Below are 13,121 nucleotides of genomic sequence, written 5' to 3'. Positions count from 1 at the left end.
CCATTTGGGAGGAGGCCACTGAAAAGCCCAAGGACATGCTGGAGAGACTATGTCTCTAGGCTGGCCTGGGAATGCCTTTGGGTCTCCCCAGAAGAGACCATGTGGTCTGGGCCTCACTGCTCCGGCTGCTTGAACATTTGAATAAAATTCAAAAACTGTTTCAACCATAACAATGTTTTCAATACAAAAACTCTTCATGTTATTTCAGGACATATCAAATAAATTCAAAAATGAACATGTCTTACAAATCTCTTTATTTAAAAAATATGATTCATCATCCTCATCAAAATAAGATGGTAACATAAAAACAGAAACACAGGGGATGTCTTGCAGTGACTTGCTCAGTAGGCGGGTATTGATGTTCGCTCTTGATGCCACAGTAATAACTTAAATCGTTATTCAACCTCAAGCACTATAATACCGGTGTGTGAGGGCTGGAAATGACGGTGGTTGCTTAAACCATTTCCAACAACTGCAAGAGGTATTTAATAGCTGTTAATATTTGACAAATGTGCCAATGTAGCAGAAATTTTGGGAAGCTTTTCAGTATCAATCAAGCCAAAACATTTTTGTCATTTCGCATCTGATTATTATCTCTCAGGCATCACTAGAGGAGACGTCATCACCGCAGTGCTGAACTCTGAATTATGACCGTGATTTTGAAGAGGCAGCCAGAATTGGTCTCAGAACATGATGTCACATCGAAGTCATTCAGCCGCTATGACTTTAATTTGCATCTTCATCTTTTGTTTCGGGCTTGACTCCAATTTGGCTACATTCCCTGTTCTAAAGACAGTCATTGCAAGTACTTAGGAGATCTAAATCTCACTGCGTACCCCTTCCCCCGCCATGAGACACACTCACACAGGAACCAAAGAACTGTGTGAAATCTATTGAACGACACCTGCAATTCCATAAATATCCATCTCAAAAGTGTCATCTGACACCTGACCTCATTTCTGAATGTAACCAAATGAACACAACCACTAGTAACATTACATTTCTTATTTCTGTCGGGTTGGGATATTTAATAAATTCTTAAAACAGAGTCTACCCTTTAGAAAGGTAGCTTTTTCAGAGTTGCCTTTGAGTCTGAATCAGAGCAACTGTGTGCAGAGTTGAGTCCTTATGAGTTTGTGATGGTTTGTTAAGAAGACATGATTTTCAGCGTTCTATCAATATCTTGTCTCATGTGCAAAAATAACCGATGTGAAAAGATGTTAAATAAATAAAAAATAGTTATGCTTGTTCTATTTAACCAAACAAATATGATGGCTTTTAACAGTTCCATATTGCATCCACTTGTTTTTGTTTGACATCTAAAAGGTAATCTTGTGACAAATTTTCTATTTTCCACGATGATTTACCTTTTTAGTTAATCTGCACTCATTTATTTATAAGCGGAATCATCCTGTAATAGATGTTGGCTCTCAACTCCTCTCTCACATTTGCTAATCAGACAAGTAGCAATAAAACTGCAAAAAGGAAGAGATTTCCTGTGGTGGCATTTTGTCCTTGTTTCTCCTTGTGTAGCTAATGATGAAATCACTTTGTTCGAACCCAGAGTAAATCTTATATAATCAGTCAGTGTATTATGGGACTGCAGTATTGCCATTAATTCCTTTGCACTCTCTTACAAGCATTGTTTGAACACATAACATCCATTTTGACCTTTAATTATTTTGGCTTTTTTTCTGGGGTGACATGTAGAAATGTTAACTGGCTTTACAGTTGGCTACTGCCTGATATTGCTCAATCGGTTATATTGATTTGCTTAGAAAACCTCACACATAATACACAGCTCCTGTCAGTTAGGAAAAAAACAAGTCTTCCAAAAACCCCGTCATGTCAGCTTGGATTCAACTGTGTTTTGGACACAAACATCCCCTTCTGTGTGTGTGATATGTTGCTGAACCTGTGCACTCAAAGACAACATAATACAACAATAACCACAGATTTATTCATTTGCTATAAAAACACCACAGAGACTCAAGAATGACACTGGTCAGCTACAGTAGACTTTCCTGTTCATCTGCTTAGATAGATGACTTTTTTCCTCAGGTGTAATGTCCTTATTGTCTGATCAAGTTTCATCATCTGCATACGAACTCTCTTTGACAGCCGCAAACAAAAGAACAAAAAAAAACAACATTAAAATGAAGTATATTAAGAGGGATGCATCAGGTGTTGAAATGGTGTATAAGCACTAAAATGTTCACCACTTGAACTAAAATATGTATTCAGATTTATCTGAAAGGAACAGTTCAATATTTTGGGAGTAATGTACTCTGGAAAGGGTGTTTAGGATTGAATTGCTAACTTGGTGAACACAAAATACTCCAAAAAATGAATTGTGTTTTCAATATTATTAATTATTACGTAATTTACCATCCTCTCAAAGGCTGCTGTAGAAATAGTGGCATTAGATGCATACAATAAAAAAACTGAAATAAACGCTTGTCCAAGTTGGATGACTGTTTCTTGTTCATGTAATTGTTTGTTCTTGACGGTAGAATTAAGAAAATGAATAAATTAAAAAAACAGGGACGGAGCAAGACATGGGATGCTTAATAATTAATAAAGAGAAAGTAAACAAACAACTTCTGAGCTTTTCTATCACTTTTGTATCATTTTCTATGTAAATCTGTTTGACTCTAGACACATTTTTGATTTTAATTCATGTTGCGCTACATTCCCAACCTTTGCTGTTAAAGAATAAAGAGCTACATAAAGAGAGTCAAACATCTTCCCTTTGGCGAGAATTATTTTCCATGTATCACTGAACGTAAAAATAAAAGTGAACAGGGTTGGAAGTGGGCAACCAGTCATTTCTAGTTAAAAAAAAAAAAAAAGAAAAAAAAAGGTGCTCTTGCTTATAGCAAAAAGCCACATACAGTTAGGAATTCTTCCCCCTTCTGCATTACTTGCCCTGTTGAGGAAACTGACTTCAGGTTTATCGCTCAGCTAACATGAGCAGGTAGAAAAATAATTATAATCCTAAAGCTCTTCTAAAATTTTAATGTAATCCAAACCAAATCGGACATTTTCTGGGACTGTGATGTTCAAATAAGCTGGCAGTAAAAGTCAAATGGCATCGGAGCCTGGCACTCTGTTTTATGTTGGAGACGACCGCACTTATATGGGCACACTACACTGTGGGATGGACCCCCTTAGTGTGTATGTGTGTGTGTCTGTGTGTGTGTGTGTGTGAAATCCTAGCTGAAAAGTTGAAAACTGTTTCTCAAAATATTGGACTGATCCTTTTAAAGTAGAACAAAACATAAGGAATGTGCGGCTTCAACTGGCAAGCAAAGGACATGATAGGCGTCTCTTGCACCATCTTCTCAGCGAGAACAGCGCTATTCTGCACACACTGATCACATGACGGGGAGATTAGTGTATGACAGCTACTTCGCAGAGTCTGGATGAGAGCGAATTTCATGTCATCTAAGTGTCTACGTGTTTCTGAGGAAAAAGAGTTCTGTTGCTCATGAACGACAGCAGTCTGGCACTATAAAAACACTACATGCAACTCTGTCTCATGTATTGTAGCATAGCACTCACACGGTGTACGAAACACACACACACACAACACACACGCACACACAACACACACGCACACACAAGACTGTGGCAAAGAGCATCGCTGGATATTTATAAAAGAAGAGTGCTTGCTTACACCACTTTCAGTGGTAGTTCAAGTGTTGATCCGCAGTAAGAACCAAACACACCTCCATTAGTTCAAATGTTGGCACCAGTATACCTCACACACAAAACACACAAACTGCATATCTCCTTGTAAAGCTTAAAAAAGTCTTGTTAAAAATCTTTAATATTCAAAAAACTAGAGTTGAGAATTAAGGTACATATTGTCCATTTATCAAGGGGGGGGGAATACTCTTGGTTGGGAGTGCAATGCCTCTCATGGGCAAAAGGCCATAGAGCGCTTCAAACCTGCACTTCTGCTGCCTGTGTTCGTGTGAAGATTTGTCCCGAGCCTCCACAGGATCAGTCCGCAGAAGCTGTCAGGTCATGCCAAATGCAAAGGAGCCTTAGCAAAGGCTGGCTGGGGTGGGGGGTGGGGGGGGCGTTGGGTCATTGAGAGGTTGATATTTAACCCCATGCAGGAATATGTTTCCGATCCCAGACAGTCCTTTATTATGTGCTTCCACAAAGGCCGAAGGGAGTGACTACAATTTGCATGAAACAAAACAGAACAAACAAACAAAAAAAAAAAAAGAAAAAATGTAGTCCAGCCTTGAACCCTTCATTTGTTATTCCTAGTGTTTCATAGAGGCAGCAGTTCTGCTTAGTGGTCCTTTAATCCCAAGCGGCAGTGAAGTCTCAGAGGCCTCCCATTAAATCAGCAGAGTGACTCTGGATTATTCAGAGTTTCTCGTTGTGCTGCTGCCTCAGCAACAAGTGAACATGTTTGTAAAAATCCACTGGAAGCACCACAGATTTCTTGGATCTTCATAGATAGTGAAGCTATTTCCCAGTTGTTGGTGGCAAAAAATTCCCCGCACCTCCACTGCAGAGCAGAACAGATTTCTGAGCACCGATTGAAGCCCTACAATTGGTCGGTTAAGACTTTCATATCGAAAAGCCTTCTCACTCCCAACGTCCATCGCCTGGAAACAACTGCGTGTCCCAGAAATCATCTATGGGCGTGTGTCTGTTGTGCACGTGGTGTTTCCTGTGAGTGCTGCAGTGGGTGGATGCGGGGGAAAGTGTTTGTCAGTCCATCTCCAGGTCCATGAGTTTGTTGCGTGAACGCGGGGTGTGTGCAGTGTTGCGGCAGCAGCACTGGGCGCAAACTAGACCCAGGACCAGGGAGAAAAGACCAACACCTGGTGACAAAGTTAAAAAAAAGATAAAAAAAATAAAGAATTTAAATGAGAGAAAACTTGGATTAAAAAAACACGTCATCTGCAAACACAAGTGTCTTCAAGTACGAATATTCAAGTATTCTTACAATCACTACAACTCCTAAAACTATTATTGCACTCTTTGAAAGTTACACACACACATACACACACATTCATAAATACCCACACACATACACACACACACACACAACAAGACAGGTTGTTTTTTTTTTACTACTCAAATGGTTACACTCAGAAATTGCAACAGCGCAAGAAACATTGAAGTTCTGGAAGTATATAGGCATCATCATTCAAATTACAATGCATTTACAAAGTGCTTTTTCAGTTTTAGATTGTGGCAGCATATTTTGACTTGGAACTAAAATGACTAATGAGTGATCCAAACTGCATTTTCATTTTCTTCTTCCAGGCTACTTAAATTAAAGAGCACAATACATTTAAGATTCAATTTTCAAAATATACCCCAGCAAATTGTTATGAGATTTATATTTGAAATGTCAAATTTTAAAATGAAAATGAATAAGCAGAAATGCTTTTTCATTTTCAGAATGTGGCAGCATAGTTTGACTGAGAACTAAAATGAGTTGCAAACTGCATTTTCATTTTCTGTCCTCCCGCATAAAAAAAGTATCAAAATTCAGTTTGAGAGTGATATAAGTGGCCAATATTTGCAGCTTGTTAGGGTACTAGAATACAATGCTCACTTAACTATTTAATTTCTAACTAATTACTGATACTGGTTAGCACGGCACTACCGAATGCTGTCACACAAATCTTACAATTACGGAACCAAAGAGAATTGCAGACAACTTCTGAATGGGATGCCTGTGACAGACTTCAGCAGATTACAGAGAGCTGGGTCTGAATATGTTGCCCTTGCTCGCCTCTTAATAACAGATCATCAGGACTGACTGTTGTAAATTTCTTGAATAACTGAATAACAAAACTGTATCTGAAATACTGCTGTTTTTTCACAATATACTATATTAGAGCCACACTCTCCAGAGTGTCTGTTAGTTGATTTATCAACTGTCACATGATGATAAACCTAACCATATTATCATTCTTGCCTTATTTAAATTCCACTTTACCCTGGCAACACCAGCTGTCACTCAAGTGTCCAAAATAACAATGACCGCAGCAATTTCAGGGAAGCCGAAAGTACAGCATGTCAATTTATTGCTGCCGTGGACAAAAAAGAACTTACACTTCTGAATTTTCTGTAAAAATAGATGGCATATCATAATTTGTTCTACCATTTATGTTAACAAAATAGTCATGATAATTATCCCCCGAAACACAAGGATACAATAGTTAAATAAATGAAAGAATTAAAAAAAAAAAAATTGTTTTTACTGTTAATGTAAGGAGGAATTCAGCTATCTTAAATATAAATGTTGGGTTGTTAAAAATGAGAATAGAAGTACTTTGAGGGAATACGGTTGTGAAAGGTTTGTCCTTATTGGCCATTTTCTCATTAAAAACTCTGAAGGGAAATGAAAAATAAATGAGAGCCTAAAATTCAGTCGATCATCACAACCCACAATGGTTCATCCCTTCATGAAGTTAGATGGTTACTTTACCTATTGAGGCCGACACACCGTACAGGAGAGGTAGCTTTAAGGACTCCCACACTGCAGAAGACAAAGTAAGCCAGAGATTAAGTGATATGAACAAATACGGTTCAAATAATGCTACATTCAAATGAGCAGAAATCAAAATTTCGCACAAGAAAAAAAAAAAAAAAAAAATCGAATTAACTATAATGTAAATGTATAATTCCCACCTCTGTCTTGAATATGAGCATTTTTAGGCAATCACACACCACATACAAAAAAAAAATCAATTATCTCTTTGTATGTGTGTTGGCGTAGCATTCAAACGCAGCTGGTTTCTCCTTTGTTGCTCGTATCTGAATTGTGTGATTGCTTGCCTACGTCTGCTTATAAAAGAAAAACTGTGTCTGATATCAGTGTTTTGCACTTTCATTACATTTGAACCTCCCTGGATTGGAACGGGTGGGGGGGCTTTTCTGCTGTCTCAGGCAGGGAAGAGTCATGTGTTATTAATGACATGTGACTCATAGCGACAAGGAATATTTAGTATTTCCGCTTTGATGATGGATTATATCCTAATAGTAAAGAGTCCTAATAAATTCAAGAACATCTGAGTCTACGTGCTTTTCCCCTGCTTTAAATAGTCGGGAGAAAAAAATAAAAGAACCGTCAAGGAACCAAAGATGCTTCTTACCGGCAAAACGGACTGTCAGAAAAATTCGTGACGATGTTAGCTCTCCGGCTTGAGTCCAGGCTCCTGTTGAGGCTGACAGGTACCAGGGAGTGGCAACACAGTGATATTCCCCACTGTCACTGGGGAAAACAATATTTATAGTCAAACACACATATAATTATATGGGTGTGAATAACCGCGGCACATTGCCAAAAAAAAAAAAAAAAAAAAACCCTTCCCAACATACCTGTCCTGGGCACCGTGAATGTTTAACGTGTAGGAGTGTGTCTCATCACGCTCGACGGAAAGGTCGCTGGATGAGTTCTGCAAATCTTTCCTGATGATGCCAAACCGGTCCATACTAGCTACTTGCGTCATTTTCTCACCACCACGCAGCCGGGTAAAGAACCAGCGCACCTCGTAGGCCAGGTCATCTAGAAAGAAGCAGATTTTGAACAAAACCTCTCAGCCCGGTGTGAGATCACACTTTTGTTCACTGCGACATTGCCGGAAATGGATCGACGGTGGAGCTTTGAGCTTTAAATTAATCACGGCTTACATAAGCACATTGTACATCTGCAGGAGCATAGACATCGCACTGCACTCTTGACTAGTTGGGTTGACAATGAGCATCAACCGCTAGCACATACAGGTGGATGATTGTTCTCCTTCTACTGTAAGTGGGAAGATAATGGAGGCAAAGATGGACACGCCATGGATAAAGAAGAGTGATGACAAAAGGCGGCAAACAGGGCCAAAAAAGAATTTGGAATAATAGAGTTGATCTTTTTGAAGGGGGGGAGATAACTAATTATTTGCAAGAGCAGGAGGCAGAGAGACAGAAGCGCAAACTAGTCATTAGTGTGTCAGGGAGAGGGGGGACTATTAATACAATGCCTCCTACACAACAACGCACACACAAGCACCCCCCACAGACACGCAAAAAAAGCATGCAGCCCTAGTCATCCTCTGTCATTTACGAGACAAAGAGAACATTTTATTTAGGGGGAAAAAAAAGAGAACATTTGAAAAAGACAAAAAAAAAAGGTCAATAATGATGAAAAACAGTGATGGGAGGAGGGAAGACTGGTGAGAGGAGTGAACTCACCCAGAGTGGAAGTAATGAATCACATCACAATTTCTCTTTCTTAATGGTTTCAATATTCGAGCGCTACATCATTAGAACTCCAATGGCACCAATGGTGATAATCTGGCCATGGTTGGTAGTTTGGTTCAAGTCTTAAGCACCACCTAAAAAGCCTCTAATGCCTAAAAAATAGATGCTGTTCCTTTCCTCTAGTGTCGCTGTCAGGTTGACTATATCCCGTTGATCAAGATTTGACAGTGGATATGTTAAAATCCCGGAATAGAGTTCCAAAAAACAAGAGCCCTCTGATCTCCATCACGTGATTCTTTCGTCTGGCTCAACGCTGTCACGCCACGTCACCCCCCTGGTCTTTTTACTCCCGTTTTTGAGGCTTTGGGATTTTAATCCGCGGCTCTGGCCAATGAAGAAGAATAATGAAATGTTCAAAAACGCAGATTTTTATATCGACGCCAGATAGACAGCACAAATTAAGCAAGATGTCAGTCAAGATTCTCAGTTATCCAATTCATAGAGCCCGTTGTCTAAGCTGGCTGTGGCGACTGGACCAGTTCATTTTAGAATTTAATAACCTAAGTTTGTCCCCATGGTGATGAGCAGTAACATTTGAATTGTAGTTTAATTTTTGAGAGACCAGTCATAACATAGTATTGAATATCTAATATCCAATAATAGCTTATTAATTCCTTGCGGATTTCTTTGTAATTGGCTTTGGATTTTTCGGTTATGTTGATGCAATAATATATAATATATCCTGTATGAATTCCAGTTCTGTAAGTTCCCTTCTTCCTGATTTTAGGGAAAGTTGTTGTCATGTTTAAATGTGACTAACTGCCAATTATCTTTTGGCATTCTAACCATGATTTTGAAAACAAATGACTCTTTTCCATACATTGAACCGATAAAATGTCAAAACACAAAAAACAAAATAAATAAAAGACTCTGAGCAGACATTGGTGGATTTTTGATTTTTTAGTCTTGACCTACAATACAATAAGAAAAAATAAGATATTCAACAAATAATATAATTTTGAGTCCTTGTTACAGACTTACATAATGTCATGTTTGCAGAAGACGGTTGGAGATGACGGAGATGACATTTCTTTCAACTGAAATGTCTGTTTTTATGTGAATTTGACTTAAACTGGAACCCCAAAGCAGAGTAACTTCCTCTAATACTTCTTTACACCACAGGGGGTTGCCCTCTAAATGCCTTCAGAGATAAAACAATGGTTTTAGTCAGTTCAGCTTCGCTTTATCTAGGATTCTCTTTTCTGTAAAAGATGAAATAGTTTCTTGTCATAGATCCAAGACACATATGATCATACATCTCATTGTCAAACGTAGAGTAAGATAATTAGCCAATATTCTAGGCCCATGAGTTTTATGAGAGGATGAGATTTTTAAGGCTCTGAAGGTCACCATTATTTTAAAGTCAAACTATCCACACAAGTGAAGAAATTAAAAACCTCTGTGTGAAAAAAGAAGCCTGTGCACACTGTTAAAACTGCTAAATTGAATAATGATGCTGGTGATGAAGATGTGTCAGGACATTTAGGACAGTACATGGAGGACAGTGTTTTTTCTTTTAATAAGAAAAAAGTAGCCAAGCACTCCATCCAACCGAAGAGGAGGAAATTAGATGTGACACTAAGAAACGCTAAGGGTCAACGGACCACACACACACACACACACACACACACACACACACACACACACACACATCCCCCTCCAGTCTTGTTGACCAGTATCAAGTGATGAGGAAAGTTCTGACAGTGGGACAGGGCTGAAGAAAGCCCACATGGTTCCTCCCAGTAGCATAGAAATTCTGTAAGAGTCTGCAGGAAACACTTGTGTCAACTGTGGAAAGTTCACATGAGGCAAGTACAACTACTGTAATAATAATAATTTATACTTTATCAATCCCTCGTGGGGAAATTCGTTCTCTGCAATTAACCCATCATGGATGAACCATGAGCAGTAGAATGTTGTCAATCTGCGCCAGAGGAGCAGATAGTGGTTCAGCAACACTTCGACACACATGAAACCTTCCTCTTTTTATATGTTAAATATCGTAATGTTGTAAAAATGCACTCTGGGACTTGGACATGCTGGATATATCATATCTGTATGTTCTATGATATTTAATATAATGGAAATAAATTAATCAACTAACTTCTGATGTACAGAGCTGGAATCGTCTCCAGACTTCCAAAAAAGTGGTGACACAAACGTTAAAATGAATGAACAGAATACAAGTAATTCAAGAGATAAACGGATATGTTACACTAGATGGAATACTGTTAAAAAACGATACTATATATTTTAATTATGTTACCCATATGTGCTGCTTCTGCAGTGGTAAATGGCAATTGACTGGAAAAGTAGCAAAAGCTTGATCCAGATGAGCCGTTCCTAAAACTGTCCTTCATGGAGATACACGCTGATTACCCCTTTTCTTTTTCTTGTTTTTCCATATTTTGAAAATCATGTGCGTATTTCTGATCTATTCAGATGGACTCACATTTAATATAGTTTTGAAAAGCTGATAGGATACATACATTAGATGTTTCGTCTTCCTTGAAAATGGACTGCCATTAGCAGTACATAAAGTAAATTAACAGTTGCAGGAGCAGAATTTTCTATCTCACTATTTCTGAGTATATTGTGATTTTGGACTCTAATACAGACTGATGATATGAGATAACTATATCCACTGTTCTCTGGTGCAATCTAATACGCTGACATTTGTGGGGGCAGGCGTTTCAAATGGCTTTCTTTTTAAACACATTGCTCACAGATGAGACCTCCCTCAGAGCAAACCATAGCTCACCATATTGTCTGGTGGAAGGAAAGGATTTCAGCGTCGACCTAGACAACTCCCCATCGGTACAGACTTTAATAATGGGTAATAGGCAGAGCTCCTGATTGAAATGAAGAATGGGCACGCTGAGACGTTCTCTTGTGAGATGGACACGATGACCCGATGAATCACGCTCTGAACAACCGTATCAGTTAAAGTAAAAAATAAACTAAGTGTGAGACAAACGCTCGTACAGTGTTTAAATTGTCTGCAAATCCTATGTCTTTTCGATAGACAACTTATTGGGAAACGGTCAAGTGTCTAAATTGATGTCCAATTCTGTTCATTTTTGTCCACCAAACACACGGCAATGCATAACGCCGGCAACACATTCACTCAAATATTTTAAAGACCGATTAATGGAATTCAAGAAAGCACAGCTGGAAAGCTAAAAACAAGTAAAATTGGATTGACCATATTTTCCAGTTTCCCAAACCAGGAATCTTAGCATGTGCATCATTTTGCATCGCGGAGTGGACTACCATCTCTTAGCCGATGTTATTTATCTTAATCCGGTCTTTCATATTGGAATTGCTACTCTTATCCCTTCTCAACTGTATACCACTTTGATGGAGTGCTCTATAAGCATATTTAATATTATATATTAAATTAATTCCATGGGCTGTGGAAAATAATATTTGAATGCAGCATTTTTGTGTTGGCTACTTTGAAAAGGTAGCATCACACAGACGCCCAATTTTAAGGGTGCTACCACATATCATTTTCATGATTTATTAATGCGTTGATTTTTTTTCCAATTAATTGATCTGTAAAATGGTAAGAATGCCAGTGATTTCTGAAGCCCAAGATGACCACAGAACAGGGATCACCTTATTGTCATAGAAATGTGAAGAAACTACAAAATGTTCACATTTAATGGATTGAGAGGACAGAATTTTGACACTTTTCTTAAAATACAAAACGGGAAAGTAAATACATGTATATCCGTGTGACTGAAAAGCTTGAATAAAACCGGCCAAAACTTGTAAAAGACCTGTATTGCTTAAATAGAGAGGATTAATAGTTTGGTCTTTTTTTGTGAGGTAAAGTAAATTTCAATTACGAATTTCATTAATGGCACTTTGAAAAATTAAATTGAAATCCTTTATATAATCACTGGCTATATTCGCCCATAATTACATAAGATGAAAACTGACACACTGACAGTCAAAAGATGTGAGTTTCTTTGACGCTCTGATAACACTAGGTTAGTATCTGACTTTGCTATTCATGATCAAAGACGCGTTTTGCATAATTCCACAGGACTGTCGCCTGAACTCAGCTTGCTTGTTTCAGTGAAGGCACCGATATTCGAGAAGGAGAGCTATAATTAGAAACTGTTAGCTTTTTTACAGTTAGCCCCCCATCCTTTACTTTCTTTGTTCTTGACAGCAGAGAGGACGGAGAAGTAGGAGGGAGGGAAGCGGATTTGAAATACTTAGTGACTGAGGAGATTATTTTGTTTATCGCATAGCCATAAATCAACTGCAAGAGGCATTCAGCAATGGGAACGTCTCAAGCTGTGTCTTTGGAGAGCATGTTGTATCACTATAGACACCCCTTCCCTCGAACTTTCTCCTCGGGGGAGGTGCTACATGAATATGTGATCCCCCACCAGCACACTGACACACAGCGTCTCGCTGACAGCTGTTTCTCTGCTGAAGGCAGACACTTGCGGTCCCCACATATGGACCTTTCTACCCCCCGAAATGAACTCAGTCACTCCGAACTTTATAAGCCATAGGCTTCGTTTACGCCGCCTTATTGCACAGCTTCCTCGAACATGTCGAGTGACCTGAGATAACACTCCGGAAGGCCAGGGTCTGAAAATATTTTGGCAGCAAGAGGTGTGACAGTGATGAAACAAATGTTTCACAAACTTTTGCAAATGAATGAAGTGATCACTGAAAAAAGCTCAGACATTCTCAAAAAAGGTTGGTAAATAACTGTAAAATGTCAAGTGGTTCTGACTGTTCGACTGATTTTTTTTGTCCGAAGCACGCTACATTACATCATGATCAGGATCACTGCGTAT

At 38.7% G+C, this 13,121-nt stretch overlaps 1 protein-coding gene across 1 annotated transcript in view; it reads right to left on the bottom strand.

Moving 5' to 3' along the window:
* Nucleotides 1–237: 237 nt before the first annotated feature.
* The window catches only part of ptgfrnb (prostaglandin F2 receptor inhibitor b), a 69,296-nt gene continuing 56,412 nt past the window's right edge, over nt 238–13,121 (bottom strand). Inside the window, exons 12-15 of the mRNA XM_086148261.1 lie at nt 7,366–7,552; nt 7,140–7,258; nt 6,473–6,523; nt 238–4,850 (exon numbers count right to left, since the gene is read on the bottom strand). Coding sequence (XP_086004387.1) covers nt 4,738–4,850; nt 6,473–6,523; nt 7,140–7,258; nt 7,366–7,552 — 470 coding nt within the window. The 3' untranslated portion in view covers nt 238–4,737. The remainder of the gene's footprint in view (nt 4,851–6,472; nt 6,524–7,139; nt 7,259–7,365; nt 7,553–13,121) is intronic.

This window comes from Fistularia commersonii, chromosome 6 (genome assembly GCF_037954325.1).
Source record: "Fistularia commersonii isolate RoL2024-O1a breed Wild chromosome 6, RoL_Fcom_v1.0, whole genome shotgun sequence".
In the NCBI taxonomy this organism is placed as follows: domain Eukaryota; kingdom Metazoa; phylum Chordata; class Actinopteri; order Syngnathiformes; family Fistulariidae; genus Fistularia; species Fistularia commersonii.
This window is presented reverse-complemented; position numbering and strand designations above follow the sequence as displayed.